General features: G+C 35.8%; 1 protein-coding gene across 16 annotated transcripts in view; it reads left to right on the top strand.

Annotated features, from left to right (window-relative positions):
• MCTP1 (multiple C2 and transmembrane domain containing 1) overlaps positions 1-20,613 on the top strand; it is a 483,190-nt gene that overhangs the window by 311,007 nt on the left and 151,570 nt on the right. For 14 of the 16 annotated variants that reach the window (XM_074360364.1, XM_074360366.1, XM_074360368.1 and 11 more), the window contains 5 exons: positions 13,207-13,309; positions 15,019-15,121; positions 15,453-15,554; positions 15,935-16,009; positions 18,266-18,385. In XM_074360364.1, coding sequence (XP_074216465.1) covers positions 13,207-13,309; positions 15,019-15,121; positions 15,453-15,554; positions 15,935-16,009; positions 18,266-18,385 — 503 coding nt within the window. The remainder of the gene's footprint in view (positions 1-13,206; positions 13,310-15,018; positions 15,122-15,452; positions 15,555-15,934; positions 16,010-18,265; positions 18,386-20,613) is intronic. The other 2 variants (XM_074360363.1, XM_074360367.1) reach the window with 1 other exon arrangement.

Here is a 20,613-nt window from a genome sequence, read left to right as displayed (position 1 = left end):
GATCTCCGTTTCTTGAAACATAAAACCAAAGTTTTAAGCAACATGTATCATACATTTCCCAAGTATGCTTTATTTCCTTTCTATAACCTAATGTTCCTATTTGCTTTTTAATAAATAAACCTGTAAAAGACTATTCAGCAGATAGTATACTTTGAGAAGAAATTTCATCCAATTTATAATGCATCAAAAATATCCAACACCTGACATTCTTATCATTATAATACACCTAGTTTAGAAAAGAATATGACACACATATGTTAAATATCTTAACGCTATATAAACCTCTTCCTTAAGAATGAGACTAAACCAATGAAGGCATCACAAGAAAAGAAAGCAAATCTCTCCTCTCCATCCTTTTATGACACCGTATCTCACATAGAAATAAAAGTTGCTCCCTTTTAGTAATTATATTTTTAAAAAGCTAAATCATATTCTAATTATAGAAATGCAAAAGTGTTCTTCTCAAACTGAACAGTTGATAACAATTATTTGTGAAAAGAGGAATTAAAATGATAATTTAACACAGGGGCTGGTGAAGCCCGTGTCTGAACTGGTGTTTTACAGGGAATTATAGGAATCATGTGTGATTCATATGCAGGTCACATGGTTAGAAGATACTGCTCTGGAAGAATAGGTGGGATGACAAAAGAGATTCATAATTGGGTTTGATATGCTCTAGAGGTGAAGGACTATGGGCTGAGAAATTGGTGGTCCCACTATCAATGGGAAATGAGGGGAAGAGAAATACTATAAAATAATTAAGTGAGTTCTGGGGAATGAAGATTACAGAATGATCCTCTGAGTAAAGAAATAGAGAATTGCTGATTTGGCTTGGAGGGCTAGCTCCAGGATTTCCCTCAGTGCTTGAAGAAATCCTTTTAGATGTTAGAATCATTGTTTAAAATTAAATGATTATTTATATTTTATCACATTATGATATAGTTGTGTAAATAAGAAATGTATTTTCTAAAATGGTGGATTAGAGAAATGCTGTAGAGAGGATCTGGATTTAACTAGGCTTTTGAAAAAAATCTTACTACATATAATTTGGATTATATGATAGTATAGTTAGATTCATAAATGACTAACCGGTCAAGCTCAAAGGGTGATTATATTAAAGGATTGCTGGCAATGGGGATGCCAAGCAGAGGAACGCAGGGCTCTGTCCTTGGTCTAACCTGTTCAACGTATTTACTAATGACTTTGAGGAGATAATTGGCTGCTTCCTTATCAAACTTGCTAGGAAGGATAGTTAATTTATTTTACACAAGAGCAATGTATGTATGGTGCTTATATGCATATATTATATACACAATATACAATTTATATAGGTATGCATATATAATTAACAGATTGAAATAATAGGCTTAGTTCTGTAAGATAAACATAAAAAAAATATAAATTTTTAAAAAAGTATCAAAGTCTTACCTGGGTCCAAAACAGTGATGCCTTGCTTTAACAGCAGAAAATACAGAAGACTTTGAGTTTGAATTGAATTAAATCTCCACGAGATTAAACAATTCATACATGAGTTTTGTTACACTGAGTAAAAGGAGAATGTTGAGAATGATACTCTTTTCTGGACTCATCAGCCATACTGGGGCACGAACTCAGTTTTGGAAACTACTCTTTCAAAAAGGATATTGACAAACTAACCAGAATATATCCTCAGTTGATGTAGCTGCTATTTTAAAATCAACCATTGAAAATAGCTCAGTGAAAATGATAATGACAGCAACAGTGGCAACTAACATTTATAGAGCCCTTGTCACATGTCAGACACCACCCTAAGCTTGGTACAGGGATTATCACATTTAATCTCACAACAGCCTAATTAGGTATCGTTGTTATCTCCACTTTGCAAATTAGAAAACTGAGGTGTGGAGAGGTTAAGCAACTTGTCCAGATGAACACACACACCCACACACACACCCACACACACCAGCTCATAAATGGCAAAGTAGGGATGCCCATCCAGATCCATTCACTGACGCTACCAACTTGTACCAGAGAAAGGGAGATGTTGAATTGGATGTGATTTCTTTTGTCAGTTATCCAAAAGCCTGTCATGAGGAAGGTGTAGATAGGAACTGGCAAGAGGTAATGGCCAAGGTTCACATCCAGAGAGCGAACTTCTTCCTAGCATGTTGAAGCAGAAGGGGATTTATTACAGAGTTTTCAATGGATCACAAAATCTTTGGAGGCAGGAAGGGCCCAAGAAAACAAGCTCTAAGCTCAATTTCCAGAGGTTAGTTCTAAAGCTACATGAAAGAAGCAAGGCGTTGCTGCTCCTGCCACATTAGCCTGTTGAGAAGACACTGGCCGCTGCTCACACTACGCCTGCTTGCTGTGTGCAGCAGCAAAGCCAACTCCCCTGCTCTCAGAAAATTGAGTTCTAATGTCAGATCTTAGCAAGTACCTCTGACTGGTGCAACGTAAATCACATCTGCAACCCAGGCTGCAAGGGAGTCAGGGGATGTCACTTTGGCCTTTGTGACCTCTCTAGTTCAGAAAGAGACACTAGAAGTAGTTAGGATAGATGCTCAGCAAGCCAGCCACACTATCCAGGGCAGGAGGGCAGGCACCGAATGCAAATCAGATACTCTCAGTGACTGAGGCTGTGCCCCTCCTTCACACATTATTTCACTGAAACTTGAAAAAATTACTACAGAGGGCAAATCACAGAAAAGGTACAAGCTACAGAGCCCATAAAATGTAAAGAAGCATTTACCCAAAAAAGTATAATTGCTAAAAAAATAGGTCACATTATTCCTGTGGAGGGAGTGACTGCCCCGTCACTGGAGCTGTATAACGGCCTGGTTGCAGAGCTGTTCAAGTCCAAAAAGAGCTCTTGAACTTGGCCTCCAAGGCTTCTCTCCCAGCCCTCAGGATCTGAGATCCTGCAGTAGGTGCCAAGATGAATAACACACACCTGATGAGTAGATATTATGTAGAAGAGAACTAAAAAGGCAAATATATCATTCTAAAGGCAAATGCTTGACAGATGGCAATTTTCAGTTTTATTGCCTAAAAATATAAAAGGTTTAATCACCTAATACAGTTTTTAATTTTTTAAGTCTAAAAGATTTTTATCCCATTCAGAAGTTCTCTCCAGCTAATTGATGTACTGGTAGGAAAGATTATCTGAAACCTCATGCTTTTCTGTGGGGAATCTAATTGAATCTATATTTACTGTAGGTACTAGAGTATCTACAAGGGCTTATAAAAACAAAGGAGCTTATGATACATTTATGTGCTTATTTTAGACCAAACAACTTCTGCATTTCTAATCTTGTAACAAGTCACTTGCATGTAGTTTCTTAATAAATATTAATTGAAAATAAAATCTTTAAATTTACCATAATTTGTCTAAACTCTTAAAGGCTGAGACGTAACTTCTCTGTTGCCTCTTCTCAATAATTCCTGTAACCTGCCATTTCTTTCTCGGTTTCTTATGTCTTGTTTTATTTCTTCTGTCATAGATTTTAAGCTTCCCAGCATATACCAAGACAGTTTACTTCTAGGACTCAAGAATGCATCTAGTTACACATAATACTATACATATTATTTTGCAGCTAGTTCTAGATCCCAAGGGAAATAAACTAATAAATACATTAAACTTTATTTCCATTGCTCTTATAGTTCTCAAAGTGTGGCCCAGGAATCTCTCGGGATCCCCAAGACCCATTTAGGGAGCTGTGAAGTCAAAACTATTTTCATAGTAATACTAAGATGTTATTTGCTTTTTTCACTGTCATTCTCTCATGAGTATGCAATGGAGTTTTTCAAAGTCTATGTAATATTTGATCACTCTGTTGTTAACGTGTCATGAATTTATTGTTATTGCTGAATGAATAATAGTTTTACATGCTTTAAATTTTTTAATTGAAATATAGCTGATGTACAATATTATGTAAGTTACAGGTGTGCAATATAGTGATACACAATTTTTAAAGGTTATACTCCATTTATAGTTATTATAAAATATTGGTTATATTCCCCATGTTGCACAATACATCCTTGTAGCTTATTTTATACATAATAGTTTGTACCTCTTAACTACCCCTCCCCTGTTATTGCCACTTCCCCCTTCCCTCTCCCCATTGGTAACCACTAATTTGTTCTCTATATCTGTGAGTCTGTTTCTTTTTTTATTACATTCACTAGTTTGTTGTATTGTTTAGATTCCACATATAAGTGATATCATACACTATTTGTCTTTCTCTAACTTACTTTACTTAGTATAATACCCTCCAAGTCCTTCTGTGTTGTTGCAAACGGCAAAATGTCCTTCTTTTGTGACTGAATAGTATTCCATTGTGTGTATATACCACATCTTCTTTATCCATTCATCTGCTGATGGACACTTAGGTTGCTTCCATATCTTGGCAATTGTAGATAACGCTGCTATGAACATTGAGTGCTTTTCCAATTGGTGTTTTTGTTTTTTTCGGATATATACCCCAGAGTAGAATTGCTGGGTGATATGGTAGTTCTACTTTTTAGTTTTTTGAGAAACCTCCATAGCGGTTTCCACAGTGGCTGCACCGATTTATATTCCCACCAATGGTATACAAGGGTTCCCTTTTCTCTACATCCTTGCCAACATTTTTATTTGTGTTCTTTTTGATGGTAGCCATTCTGACAGGTGTGAGGTGATACTTCATCGTGGTTTTGATTTGCATTTCTCTGATGATTAGCGATGCTGAGCATCTTTTCATGTACCTGTTGGCCGTCTGCATTTCCTCTTTAGAAAAATGTCTATTCAGGTCTTTTGCCCATTTTTAATCAGGGTTTTTTTTTTTTGATGTTGAGTTATATGAGCTGTTTATATATTTTAGATATTAACCCCTTATTGGTCATATTATTTGCAAATATTTTCTTCCATTGAGCAGGTTGTCTTTTTGTTTTGTTGATGGTTTCCTTTGCTGTACAAAAGCTTTTAAGTTTAATTAGGTGCCATTTGTTTGTTTTTGCTTTTATTTCCTTTGCTTTAGAAGACAGATCCAAAAATTTGCTATGATTTATGCCAGAGAGTGTTTTACCTGTGTATTCCCTGAGGAGTTTTATGGTTTTCAGTCTTCAGTTCATTTTGAGTTTATTTTTGTATATGGTGTTAGAGAATGTTCTAATTTCATTCTTTTACATGTAGCTGCCCGGTTTTCCAGGCACCACTTATTGAAGAGATTGTCTTTTCTCCATTGTGTATTCTTGTCTCCTTTGTCATAGATTAATTGACCATAAGTATGTGGATCTCTTTCTGGGCTCTCTGTTCCAATGATCTATGTGTTTTTGTGCCAATACCATACTTTTTTGGTTACTGTAGCTTTGTAGTATAGTCTGAAGTCAGAGAGTGTGATTCCTCCAGCCCTGTTCTTCTTTCTCAAGAGTGTTTTGGCTATTCAGGGTCTTTTGTGTTTCCATTCAAATTTTAAAATTTGCTCTAGTTCTGTGAGAAATGTCTTTGATACTTTGATAAGGATTGCATGGAGTCTGTAGTATGGTCATTTTAACAGTATTAATTCTTCCAACCCAAGGGCACAGTATATCTTTACATGCTCTCATTTTTAATTTCTAAAATGGTAAACTTTGATAGATATAACCCACACATAAAAAAAGCTCTTTGTGATCCTCAGTAATTTTTAAGAGTTCCTAAAGCCAAAATGTTTAAGAACTGTTGCTGTCGGGAAATGATTCTCAGTTGGGAGAGGGCAGTATTGCCCCCTTGGGTGCTTTAGAAATCTGTGGAGGAATTAAGTTGCTATTGTGGTTGGGGAGCACTACTTGTGTTGGAGGTTGAAGGCTGGGATGCTAAATGTTTTAAAAAGCATTAGACAATCTTAAATAGTGAAAATTATTCCATGTCCTGCGTGACTAAATACAGACATCGATATAGGTTTAAAATCTGTTTTATGATTATCTGAGTCTAGATTACATCCTGAAATACATATTATTTACTCAAGTCTTATAAATGGCTGTCGCTTTACACAGTAAATGCCAAAGACCTTAGGTATATCTCCAAGACACTTCATGACCCAGTTCTCTGTAGCTTCCCTGACCTGTTCTGTTCTTCCCATTGCTTACTGTGTCCCCCTATCAGGGTCCCTGAGCCCATCAGGCTTTTGCTGTAGTTGTTTCCTCTTCCTGGAACACTCTTCTCCAGGTAGCCACTTGACTATTCCTTTATCTCGTTCAATTCTTGGCTCCAACCTCCTTCTCAATGAGGTCTTCGCTCATGATCCTAATTAAATGTATATACTGTACCCCTACCCAACATTCTTCAAATGCCTTACCCTGCTCTATTTTTTTCTGTTTTCTGTTAACATCTATCACTCTCTAACATGCAATGTAATCTACTTATTATGTTCAATATTTATTCTCATTTCCCTTCCTCCCCGCTGCAAGCAAACTCCAGGAGAGCAGAGACCTTTCTTCTTTTTTTTTTCTTTGTATGGCATAGCACATAGTAGATACTCAATAAATATTACTTGAATACATCAACCTATGTTTTTATTGTACACAACTTTCTATTTAGGCCTCTCTATAATAGCATTAAAGCATTATATTAAATTTTGAAGTCATTTGTGTATGGGTTCTGTTGCATTTCAAAACAGGAAGGAGGGCATTACAAAATCTTCAACATGAGGAAAGGTGTACTAAACCTAGTGGGCTGAGAGCCACAACGCTAGAGGATCAATTTTGCTGCCACAATGAAACCTGCTTCATGACTTAGTGAGAAAAGAGAAGCCCTGTTATTATTACTCAGTCCCTGAGCCAGACCCAGTGGGAACCCAATGAAGAGTGTCAAGTTTATGTAATTAAACCAATCAAATGTTGAAAATATGTTGAGGTCAGTGGGTGAAAAAGGATAAGGTCAAAGCCCCATCTTTAGTGGTAAGGGGAGGGTTGGGAGATGTCTCCAACAAAGGTTGTTTTCTGTTTTGGTGGACCCGATGGAATCCCCTCAACTGTAACACCGTTCTGTGCTATGACTGGAATTCCAGTTTATAGAACGATGGAAATCTTGATTATAATTTTTTTTAGAAAGATTAAAGTATAACCATTTCAAACTGTGGCAACTGAAGAAATTAAACCAAAGAGCTTAATTTGTGCAAGGTAGGCCCCAAATAAAAGGCCCCTGTGGGTATGAATTGCTTTCAGTACTATTGAAAGCCTCTATGTTTTCAGAGACATGGCAACAAAGAGGTAGTTACTGGGTCCCCACACACATGCACACATTTTTATAACACATCACACCCAGCAAACTGTGCTACTTGTCAGCAGCAAAATGACCTTGGACAAAGCCCACCACTGATGGATCGGGATTAACTTTCTATTCTGGGAGCAAGAATATCATTCAGTATCTTTTGAGTGACTTTAATGCTCAGACCAGTAGCTTGCACAAACTGAAGTCATCCGCTTGCCCACAAAACAGGTAGCCAGCAAGCGGGGGCTGGGGGGGAGGGTGCTGGCTTTCCCACAGTTCTTTGTAAACGTGTCAGTGTTGTGACCTCAAAGAGCAAAGGCTAAGAGTGAGAGAGAATTAGCCAGTCAGTGCATCTTGTTTAATCCTCAGTGCGCTTTTGAAGATTGCCAGAGGAGATGCCCATTGGAGACATTTCTGACGTTTGTTGTTACGGTTAGAGGAATGTCTTTTCACCATAAGAAGAGCTGAGGTAATAGAGTAGATGCTTTAAAATCTGTTATAGGTTTATTTTTATGAGTTAAGGTGAGAGAGTCTCTTTCTAATTTTAATTCCCTTGGGAGATTTTCTTTCCCTATAAAAATCCATAGAAAAAAGATAGCCCTTAGTATTTGACTAGATTATGGATAAATGCATCAGCCTTAACATATTTTTAAGGATCTATTTTACAGTCATTATTTAACAGATCTAGGATTTGTGTTATAGAAACCCTATTAAAAGGATAAACAAATGGGTTTAAGCTAAATATTCTTTACCATAAATTGTTACAATCTTCTTTTTATGTAATTGGCCTTCACTTCTAAAATTGCTGGTGATGGAGACGTGTAACTACCATAAATGACTAAGGTCATCCCCACTGGGAAAAAATCTTCACTTGCTTTTCCCCTTCCTATTGCTAGAGGTTGAGAATGATATGCTTCCTTCTCAGTGCCCCCATTGTACCATTTACTTATGTTTATTACAGCGCTCACAACCCTCATTGTAATTGTGTATTTGCATGTCTGTTATGCCCACTAAATTGTGTGTGCCTTGTGAGCTGGACTATGTCTTAATCATACTTACATTTCTGAAGTGAGACAAGCAGACACTCAAGTAATGAATGTTTCAAAAGGTATTCCTCTTTCTCTCTTGAAACTGTCAACATGGAAAATTGCCACATTCTCAAGTAAGGCTAAGAGTCTCTTCCAGCTGTCGTGGTGGTTGACGCTATCAACCTCACTGCCACCTCCCCACTCCCCCACCCCACTGTCCTCATCCAGCACTGCTGCAGTTTCTACTTTGCATCCAAATCAAAATTTCTAGTTTCCTGCACTGGAAAGAAGAGGGATAGGCATTTTTATCCAAAATGATGAAAGTTAAGGAAAAGCCAGTTGGTAACCATAGGTCTGCTTTAGTCTTGACAAGAATGAGTAAGAGGGAAACGAGAGATTATATCATCTTTGTTCCCATACATTTAGGTTCTTTAAATAGCCAAAAATGATCAGAAACAAAATGCACTTCTTTAGATGCTGCCTTCATTCCTTGCACTTCTAACCCTACAGCATCAAATAAAATGATTACAGGCGATGGCTTTGCCTCACTCTCTAGTGCTTTGCAGAATGCAGTGCATTTTAGACATCAACACTGCATCCTGTAGTCAACCCCACTCCTCAGACACTCTCAGCAAGCAGAGCAGCATATCATAGGATCTAACTGGAATGATGAAAGGATGAAAAGAAGGAATAATTAAGAAGGTAATTAATGGTTAGGTCCATCACTGGTATTTCTGTGATTGTTTTCGTTTGTTTAACTGGCACATAATCAAGGCTACAGAATTTAGGAACTGAAAAGCCAGTCATTTAAAGCATCATTTAGCAAACCAGATAAGCACATTAACTATGTGTAGCCACTTAAAAAAAAATAAAACTACTGTGTGTGCTTTCTAGTAGTAAGTTTATAGTATTTGATATTGTATGTTTACTATTATTTTAGTTGAAATTGCTGTTAATTTTTAATTGCCCTTGAATCATGCAGTGGCAGAAGGATACTTTCTAAATTAGTCAAAAATAGCATAGGGTATAAAGACCTAATGTTGGCATCCATTACTGATAACTGTAAAAACATAACTTTTTAGAAGGAAAAGATGAATAGAAGTGAAAAATAAAATTACCCTTTCTTACCTAAATTTTCCCCTTGGCGAGATTCTAAAGATATCTATTCAGAGAACTTTGTTGAATGCTTCTTGACCTTGCAAAAAAAGACTGACTTGACTAAACTCAATTAATTGTTTTCTGTCTGCAAGCAATAATATCAGGCATAATATACTGTTTGATATTGACATCTGCAAATTCTGTTAGTTCTGTCTACCTTCAAAATAGATTCAGAATCCAACCACGTTACATCACCCATTATTGTAATGCCCTCCTAAGTCTTCTCCTGTCTCCTCCATTGCCCTCTCGCTACCTTATTCTCCAGTTGGCAGCCATCAGATTCTGTCGTGCTTCAACCCAAACCCTCCAAAAACTTCTCCACTCAGAGTGAAAGCTAAACCCTACAGTGATCTGCCACCCTCCTTGGACCTCTCTGACTATGTCATCTAATACTGTCTCCCCCACCCCCAGTCCATTCCTCCAGAGCCTCTAGCTTTCTGAATATTCCTAGAAACACCAGGCACCATCACTTCTCTGACCAGAGGTCACTTCCTTGCCTCTTTCATTTCTTTGCCCGTATGTTGCTTTCTCACTGAGACCTTCTCCAACAGCCCTTTTAAAAATCGCATGGACGTACCAGCTCTCCTCATCTCCTCACTGACCTTCCCAACTTACTTTTTCTCTGTAGTGCTTCTCACCTTCTAAAATCTGTAAAATATTCTTATTCATTGTCTTTCTTCTTCCTCAGTGTGAACTCCATGAGTCAGGTTTTTTGTTTTTAATTGTTTTATGTGCATCTGTCTCCTCAACACATAGAACATGCCTGGTACATAGTAAGCAATGAATGTTTGTTGAATGAATGAATCTATAGACAAGACATTACCCAGCTCTTCCAATGGGCATAGCCTACTAAATACTAAGATATGGCACAGATATTGGAAAATGTCTTGTCTGCTGGCTTACATTTAAATATTATTTAATTAAAGGGAGCATGGACCATAGGGGTGGAGCAAGACCTCATTAAGAATAATAGATTTCTGATTGGGAGAAATCAATATGAATTAAAACTATGTTAAATGACCGTTTGGTCTATCTTAGGCAAAAGGCTTTTTTTTTTTTTTTAATGTAAGCACCATTATATTCTGCACAGTGTCTAACATGGTCTCTTGAAAGTTATATTGCTTATCTGTTTCAAGTTGTAAGATAGGTGCTGATAGAGTATTTTTGCCAATGATGGCTATGCCACTGAAATTTTGAATAGCAAAATGATTGAGAAGTGACTTTAGAAGGCCCTACACTGTTTCTGGTGTGGAAATATCTCTAGTTCTTTAATATCTTTGTTCTAATAGAAAAGAGTGACTGAGAGAGTAAGCAGTGTGGTGATAGATGGTTGATACTCGTTTTCCCTAGGAATGGCCTTGAGAAATAATCAACTGAATAGCAAGAAAATACGGATTGCCGCTACCTCATGGACATAGGGTTTGATAAATGTATTAGTTTCTTAACAAATATGAAAAGTGTTAAACATTAGGCACAGATTTTGTTTCTTTCGATCCTTCAGCCTCCAGAACCTCTTTTGTTGGCAAATAAAGATATAGTAACAAAGAAGGTGATGATTTGGGAGATTTTCCATGGGGCTGGTTGAAGGTATTGGAAACCTCTTACACAATTGCATGCAGTTCCTGTGGGGAAAAAATCAAGTAAAGGTTTTCATCCTCTGTTTGTAGAAGTTTAAAGTAAATTTTTTCACCATAGATTTCGGACTCTGGAGTGTATTCTTGTGTTTTGCTATTTGGAGAGGTGGTACATTTTTGACTGAATCTGTTACGCATTGTTGGTCATTTGAGGGCAAGTAAAACCAAGTCAGTTGAAATAGAATAACAATTGAAGTAAAGCAAGTGAAAATGAGGGAACAAAAATATCAAAACGTGCTGTCTTTTGTAGTTTTTTTCTTTTTACTAAATTAAGATTAACATGAATGTACACATATATAAGAAAAATTTAAAGAATGTCTAAGGAAGACTGTGAGAGTTACACTTGCCTTTTAAGTGTTTCCAAAGCTTATCATCTCATCTAAAGGTCTATGTAAAGTGAAATGATTTGGTTACTCTTTTGACATGGATTCTATCGTAAATATGGCTTAAATATTCTCTCTGCTTATTATAGGTAGATGTATTTTATCTCTTCAACCCTTTTGTGAACTATTTGAGGTTGTAATGTATGTCCTCTGTTCTTTGGTTCATACCTAGTACCCCACACAAAGCTAGGTAGAAAGAAGACATTTAATATGAGCCTTAAGAACAACTAAGGTTTTGAAAACTGAATCTACTTTTCATGCTTGCACCTGAATTCTGTGGGAGAAAATAAAGTTGTTGATGTGACAAATAAAACCTACTACAATGTGTTTTAGTGAGCAAAATTTTTTTTAATACAATCTTTCATGGCACATGAGAGTTGTAAATGAGGGTAGTAGCAGGTAGGGCAAGAGGTGGGGAAAAATACAGCTCCTAAACCAGAGGTGAAATTTTCACCAGACCTTAAAGACTCTGTTCTCTGTTCTGTATTGAAATTTATTCCCAAGGCCAAAAATTGAAAAAACGACCATAAATGTTAAATTATGCAATTATCCTGGGCTCTATGAGGCCACTGAACTAACACACACATATTAAATCTCTTTTTTAATGTAAAATTAATAAATTAAAGGTGAGTCAAAGTTTGTACAGCTCATTTTAAAAATTACAATATGGAAGGTAAATACACTGCTGTGTGGGAATACATTGCTTATCTGTCACTGATAGCTAATGAATTCTTTCCTATTAAAATTTAATTGAAAAATCTTCAATGATATTTAAGCTTTCACAGAAGTGTAAACTACTGTGACTACAATTCACAATGCATTTAAAACAATTATTCTTTATCGTTAAAGTTAATAATATGCACATTAACCTCTTATGTAGTCTAAATCAATATTGTAGTTTAAAAGATATGACCTCTGGACAGCTTTGTCTAAATATTGATTTCATTGTCATTTGTATAAGGTATCAAACAAATTACATGCTGCACTAATATCATTAATGCTGCCCCCATAGAGCCTCTGACTTTATGCGTTCTTATAATACAGGACATGACATTACAAAAATGTTGAGGACATCACAAAATATAATTACCGAATGGATGAGATTTGACTGTGGCTGAGCAGTGTCGCTGTAAACATATGATAACTTCCAAATCCTTCACTCCTAGTGGACAGAAAAAAATAGTGCTCTTTAATATGCAGGCTGGTCGTTGAGGTTGTTTTCGAATGGCAGGACGTTTTCTGCCTCAGAGGGTCTAATTTACCTTCTTGTGATGCCACAGATATTTCAGAAGAGAATCTAAAGTCACATTAAAATGTTGTAATTCTGCTATATAGCAGTTTTCCCCAAATAAACTTGTTGAGAAATTCGTTACAAGTTATTAGTGAGTCAGATGATTTGGGACATACATGCATTAAAGTAAAGGAGCTGAACCTTTCAAATGATCATTGAATTAAATAAAGACTGATTTAGGAAGGAATGGACACGTATCACATTTCCCCTCATAATTGGCAGTTATAGTATTATGTTTGTTTAAAAAAATTGCAAATTAAAATCCCAGCTCTATAATTTGCTCTCTTTTACTTTTTTCAGGTTCTGTATTGCTCTGAGTCACAATTGTTAACATCACCCAGTTATATCTAACTATTTTGATGGGCTTTTTTTTTTTTAATTTTAAAAACTGTACTTTACTTTTTGTTTTCTATAAAACTTTTTAGGAAAGAGATGTGGTCATAGTCCCGACACTGTGAACTGTGAGTGCTATTTATACTGAAAATGTTCCCCACATCTCTTGTAGGTAAAAGTGACCCGTTTTGTGTGGTTGAACTGAACAATGATAGACTGCTAACGCATACCGTCTACAAAAATCTCAATCCCGAGTGGAACAAAGTCTTCACGTTGTAAGTAGTCATTACCGTGAGCTAATTTAAAAAATGGTGCTAAATGATATTTATTTTTGAGATTTTTGTGTGTTTATTCTTAACTGATTAACAACTCAGTGCCTCTGGCCTGCCTTTGCTAGCAGCAATGAATTGCACAATTGCATTACCTTCCTGAGAGTGAAACCTGGGGAAAGGGTATGCCATTTTTCTTTGTTTTCACAGATTTTTTTTTAACTGTGAGTTTTCTATATGATTTGACTAAGGATTTTGCTCTCATTAACTGAATTGCTATACTGCTTCTTCCTTTTATACTTTCTATTGAAATTCTCCCCAATTGCATTGACACCAAGGAGGACAAAGCTCTATTTGTTCTATTGCTCAAATCAGCAAACAATCCGGTCTCGAATTCAGCAGATGTTTTAGTTTGGTTGGGTTTGTTGCATTTTAGCACAATAAGCATATTAAGTACTGTCCCAGTTACCAAAACACCCTTTGAGTTAATTTTCTTTTTGTTTTAAAAAGTTTGTGAATCTTTTCTATCATGCACTGTGATAACTGCCAAAACTATACCATAGTATTTCCTAAGTGGTGGTTTTAAATTGGGCTTTAGAAATGAACTCTAAACAAAGGAAAACTCTCCAAACAGAAGTACTTCTTAAAAGTTTTCTAATGTAGTTTTATTTATTTATTTTTTTTGTCTATAAGAAACTGCTAAATTCCTCATTAATTTCTTATGTCTCTGCTTAAGAGCCAGTAACTAATCAGATTTAATTATCTGACCAAGTTATCTTTAAGGAACTTAACATTTTTATTAGAGATGAAAGCCTGGTCAGGAAACCCGCACTCTTAAGGTTGTGAGAGTGTTTTTCTCTAGAATGCATAATTGAATGAATAGGTTTGATTATTATCAAAGCCATTAATTGATTATACTCTGATAAAGCCTCTTCTCACATGTGGTTGCAGTCTTTCAGTAATGAATATATTAATTTTTTGTTTTCTCTTAATTCATGTTTTCTTGGTAAACAGCTTGATCAGAGAATAAATGCTGACAACAATCGGGGCTTATTTTTCCAGAAACAAAAATACGAAGAGCTTGCAGTTGTTTATTAACATATGTTGTCTTTGGAACATAATGGAACACTACTTAATTTCTATCAATGTTACATTTTTTCCATTCTGTACCCTGTGTTGGTTAATTTTTACTATAAACCTGATGGGATTAAGTCAGTGTTTTGGAGAGCTGTAGATAAAAGGTTGTCCTATTATAATAAAAATTATTTAAAATATGACTACGACTTTGCTAAAATATGACTACGACTTTGCTGTTATTAAACCTGGTAGTGTTTTATGTGGGAGTAATAAGATAGGAATTATTGTAATAATAACAAGAAGGAAAAAATCAGTGCCACTTATTGATGGGGTTTTTTTCTCACAATAACTTAGTCTGTACCTATCCAAATGGAAATTGTGTTTTATTAAAAAGTTATGACTTAAAATTACAGTAGTATTCAAAGTTCCAGCTAACGGAACCGTCACTGTAGTCAACTAAGGTGCATTGTGGGAAATTCTGTCAGCTACCAAGCTACCTTATGTATGTGTATGCAAATAGTATACATACACACAGTTACATACCATATCGGCTGAAGCTATCTAAATTTTCAAAAGCATTTTTGTTCTTGTTCCCCACTGATGAAGTCTTTTTTTTCTTAAATTTATTTATTATGCAGCAACATTAAAGATATCCATTCAGTTCTTGAAGTGACAGTTTATGATGAAGATCGGGATCGAAGTGCTGACTTTCTGGGCAAAGTTGCTATACCGTTGCTGTCTGTAAGTTTTATTCACCTGACACACTGCTCTGTGTTGCTTTTGCTCAAGAAAAAAAAAAAAAACCCTCAGCTCTATATCTGTCATTTCTCAACCAAGGTCTGTAATAAGAACACTAAAAATTTTAACATACTCAATTCACGGCCATGTTGAATCCCATGATAGTTAATTTTTCCTGACAGACTTGATCCTGGTAATGAACAGGTACTTGTCAGAATTGCCACAGTTGTTTTGGGTTCTCTGTCAGTTTCAGCAGCTGGGGGTCAAAGGTCACCGAGGGAGTGTATTCAGTGGAGACTGCGAGACAGACGGCTGTCATGTCCTTTTCCCGCAGATTCAAAATGGTGAACAGAAAGCCTACGTCTTGAAAAACAAGCAGCTGACAGGGCCAACAAAGGGGGTCATCTATCTTGAAATAGATGTGATTTTTAATGCTGTAAGTCTTAACTTTGGCTTTTTTGTACTGCTAAAGAGTTCAGTTTCATGAAAGCTTTTGTTCCTGATTTGTAGAGAATTTCTGTCATTCCTCATTTTCTCTAAACCTTGATGTATCCTGGAGAATACGCTTCTGCCACTGCCTGGCACACCCACACTTTGTGTTGTAGTCGGCGGCTGCCGCTGCGGCTGTGCTCTGGCCGCTGCCTGCCGGCGTCAGAAACGGAGGCGCGCGCATGGGCCACTGTATACATTTATATTTTATGAGCACAGCAGCCGGGACTTTGAAACTTTAGAAATGATTGCAAATTGAATTGCGTGAAAAACTTGTAAACATTTGTAATCTATTAATCCATAACAGACACATATGTTGATGTGTAGGTGAAAGCCAGCTTACGAACATTAATACCCAAAGAACAGAAGTACATTGAAGAGGAAAACAGACTTTCTAAACAGGTAAAAAGCAAGGCAAGATTAATCCCTCTGGGAAGACCTGATTGTATCTGTAAAACATCTAAGTTAATTCAAATAAACTTTGGAGGTGTGGAGGGGGGAAGAATATGGAATTTTGGATCATCTACTGATGTAAAACGGCTCTTTCTTTTCTTCTTTCTTTTTCTCTCTTCCCTTCTTTCCTTAAAAGATCAAACAAGGACAATACCAAACTAATAAGTGGAGGGGGGTGGTCAGGAAGGGAAGGGGATACTGTAGGCGCTGCAGAGGATAGATATGTATTCATGTGTTAGCAGAAGAATGATCATTTTGAACATAAAATACAATTCGATTGCCATGGGGTGTGTAAATGAGAACACCAAAAGCTGAGGTTCAAATATATGTCCAGACCACCCACAGGTATGATGCAGGTGTGTGTAAGGCGAGCCCAGCCTAAAGCTCTTCCCTCTAATCCACAAGAGAGGGGGCTCTATCTTTGAAGGAAAACCTTCCTGTTAATTAGATTTGGACCATGATCTTTTAGAAGTGAACCTTTATTGGCATTTTTAGCTAAGAAAATAGAAAATCAGGAACCCTGGTTTTCCTGTCATGAAGGAATTTTAAATTAGCCTTGATAACTCGTAATTAGACTTGCAGTTTTAAATACAGATTGATTTTGGTTAAGAAAAGAATCCTAAGCCACCCCTTGAAAAAACTGCTTACTTCCAATTAACACAGCTAAAATAAAATGTACTTGTTATGGCTGTAAAGTTAACAGAACTCATTTGTGTATGTTGAAATCTTTAATAATTTCCTGTGCTCTTAGAAAACTAAAGATACTTTTGTTTTTAATTCAATCGATTCACTATAAACAGTGGGATCTTTAGCTTTGGTTGTTTAAAGACAGTGCATGAGTTACAAATGTAATATCTATCTGAATAGAAATACAGATTACATTTTTCCATAATTGTAGATAACAGTAATAAAAGTAGCTCTTAGAGGAAGGTGATTGATCAGGGGCCAAGGAAACAAATAAGGAGACTCTTCACTTTGCCTGAAAGAAATGTTAACAACTTGTTTAAACTGGTATCTGTGTACATGCATCTCTTATATATATATGTATAAGTAATACATATATGTGTATTTTTTCCATATGACTCAGTTAACTTTACATAGCTACTTCTTTAAAATAGCTGATCAGCCCTGAGGTGTATTTGGAAGTAGCAAAATACTAACCTGCAGACATATCACTCTAATTATTAACATAGCTTTAGGTAAATTTTTGAACCTTATTTAGTGTATGGGCTGGTTTTTTAAATATCTGTAGTCATGCCTTAGTTTAAAATTTTAAATTTAAATTATAATCAATTCTCACAGACCTCTTTTTTCTTGTTCCATATCTATAGTTTATTTTCTGCCTTTGTTTTTAATTGAAGTATAGTTCATGTACAGTCTTACATAAGTCAAGGTATACAATATAGTGATTCACAATTTTTTAAAGGTGATTCTCTATTTATCATAAAATATTGGCCATCTTACCCATATTGTATAGTATGTCTTTGTAGCTTATTTTATACATAATACTTTGTCATATAGCTTTTTTAGTAAAAGATTTTATAAAGTATTTGGTTACTATATATTTTTCCCTAACTTCAAAATTATGAAAAAGTAATAAGAAAATATAGGTGAAATTTATTGTGGGAAGGAGAGAGGGTGGGAGGTGAAGAGGGAAAAAGAGAGAGAATGGGACTACAATAGTAAGAAAGGGAGAATCCTACTGAAGTGGTGTGGAAAAAAAAAGGTTTTCTATAATAAAGGAATACTTGACAGATTTTTCTCTAAGGCCCTAGAGAAAAACATCGCAAGTTATCCATTTTCCTTTGAAATATCTTGAAATTAAAGCATTTAAAGAATTTATAAATCACAAGATTTAAGAATCTTTAAATATATGTAAGGTTCATAGTATATAAGTAGGAAAAAAATGTTTTTGACCTCTTGGAGATTATTTTTTCTTTTGAACAAAGGTAGCCCAACCTGCGTGATAATATTATTTGTCAAAATATATTTAACTAATAAACTGCTGTTATAATTTAGTTCTTTCCACCTTCTCCAGAGATACTTTTTTTCCCCTAACTTATGAGCCAAATTGCTTGGTATATTCTTACAACTTTATTAAGTTTCTGAATCCATTTTAAATCACACTGAACTTGAAGACTTCTGTAGTATATCTGATAGGTTTTAGTGTTTCAGATTCTAACAATATTTTCATCTTCCTTACAGCTGCTGCTAAGAAACTTTATCAGAATGAAGCGTTGTGTCATGGTGCTTGTAAATGCTGCATATTACGTTAATAGTTGCTTTGACTGGGATTCACCCCCAAGGAGCCTCGCTGCTTTTGTGGTATGCTCATGCTGTATTACTCACATGGTTCTTCATTAAATTCGGTAATCATAGCTGCATGTTTCTGTGGCTATAGTAACAGTTCTGTTAATCTGGCCATTTTAAACTTCTATTTTGAAACTTGCCTGGACAGATTTACCGTGGGCAGGAGCTGATAGATTGTTCAAGGTCTGAGTCCAAGAATATATCCCCTCAGATTTCCGGAATTCAAGACATCTCAGCCAATGTATAATTTTCTGTGTGACAGTTAAAAAGTAGAATTTTACATATTGCATAATTCTACATCCCAGTAGCAGAGCCAAGTCCTTAGTGTTAAAAAAAATTAATAATCTTGACCATCCTCTTTTTAATTTTATTTGTTCTGTAGATTTTTTTTTCAAAATATGAAAATCATTGGTAGTAGAATGCCAGTTGGTAATACTTTAAAAGGTGAATCAGTCAAATGTGCGTGTGATCTATTTAAGGCACATTTTATTGTTTCTGAGATTTCCAGTTTTTAAAAAAGCACGAGTGAGAATTTGCTAGATCCAAATAGTCCTCTGACAGTGTTGATCTTGTAGCCTTTTACTTTGGTTATTTAAAAACTGCTGATGAGACTAACTTGTAGAGCTAGAAAATCTGAAAGAATACTTTCCTCTGTGCTTCAGCTGGGATTTTCTGTACTCACGTTATTTTTGCTTATTCAGGATTTCAGTTTGAAGTTTAAGTGGAGTCCTGCTTTTGAAATCTTTTTTTTTTTTATTGTCATATTTGTTAGAATGTGAGTACCTCTTGTGTCCGTATAGTTTCCAGTTTAGCAGAATATGACTTTATTATGGGGACTTACAGAAAAGAGCCTTAATTATAGTAACAAATCAACGTTTTTAGTATTACCATTCAAATGAGTGTATGCACATCTGTTTAGTACTTTGAGCTCTGTCCTCCTCTCAGACTGTGTATGGGACTTTCATTAATGTCTGAGGACATGGAACAAAGAGTGTGTATGTCCCTTTGTGTTGTAAGTTACCAGAAAGTTAGGCAGCCTGCTTCCCATAGACATGTTGTTTCCTTAGAGAAAGCGATTGTCATCATCATTAAGTTTTAGAAAAGAAAATCTGCCTCTTCTGATATTCTTTTATGTAGCTCCTTCATGTAATTAATACATTGGAGTATGGTTAAGCAAACTTTTACTATAATTTTTCACCATCTTAAAGTTACTTGGATTTTAATGAGGAGAAAATGATACTGAGTTTCTGTGTGTATTTTAAGCCATTACTTCTAGGTTTCAGAGGCCTTAGAGCAGACGCAATAATATTCTACTGAAAATGTCATGCTGCCATCTTTGATTCATACCTTCCAAAGTCATTCCCCACAACTATTTGTGAAATTTGAAAACAGAGAAACCTGTAAAATTATATAATTTGTTCAGGAACATTCATTTTGAACTCTTTAGCGTTACAGTGTGTGTGTAAGTCTTCATAAACTTTATCTGGCTTCTAGAGGTCATTCATGTACAATGCATTCAAGATGGCAGGCCTTTTCACAATTTCCTTCTGATTGAGAAAAAAATCAGGCACTGAAACTGTGAGAAACTTAACTACATGTACATGATAATACTTGAGTGATTTCATTGTAAGGGAGTCAAAATTCACTGGGGGAAGAAATGTAGTCAACTCTGTCTTAGCTGGTGGTCAGTTTCTAACAGACTCGGTCTTACAAGACACAAGCTGAATACAAGATGCTTTCAGAAAAAAGGGTGATGGGGGGAGGTGGGCACAATAAAGGTAGAAAAAGAGACTCCAGAAGTGGATGGTGAAAAAAGAGGCCAAAAACTACAATGCAAATGCATGTTAACAGTACTTTTGTGAATAAACAGTAATATTAACTGTTTCATTGGGGGAAAAAAGAAAAAAGGCATGCAGTTATATTCCACTGAATGCAACTGAAACAATGAATAATAAAACCCAGTTCCATTTATCTAGACCTGAACCAAGAGTTCCATGAAAATGGGGCCCTGCCGTTGTCACCTGGGTCCAGTGTCTGGACCTGCAGTGTCCAGCTTTAAGCGGGCTCCCAGTATAAATGGTGGTCTAAATTAATAGACAACCAATGATCCAGTCAGTCAATCTGAAGATTTTTTTCTTATGTGGAGAAACTTTCTTCAGTGATGCTAGAAAAGTAAGGGTTTGCTCTAATAAAGCTGGTTATTAAGTGATGATACACATGGCTTAATGCTTTGTAGTAATTTT

This window comes from Camelus bactrianus, chromosome 3 (genome assembly GCF_048773025.1).
Source record: "Camelus bactrianus isolate YW-2024 breed Bactrian camel chromosome 3, ASM4877302v1, whole genome shotgun sequence".
NCBI lineage: Eukaryota > Metazoa > Chordata > Mammalia > Artiodactyla > Camelidae > Camelus > Camelus bactrianus.
The sequence above is the reverse complement of the archived record's forward strand: the minus strand, read 5'-3'. Positions and strand labels throughout refer to the sequence as shown.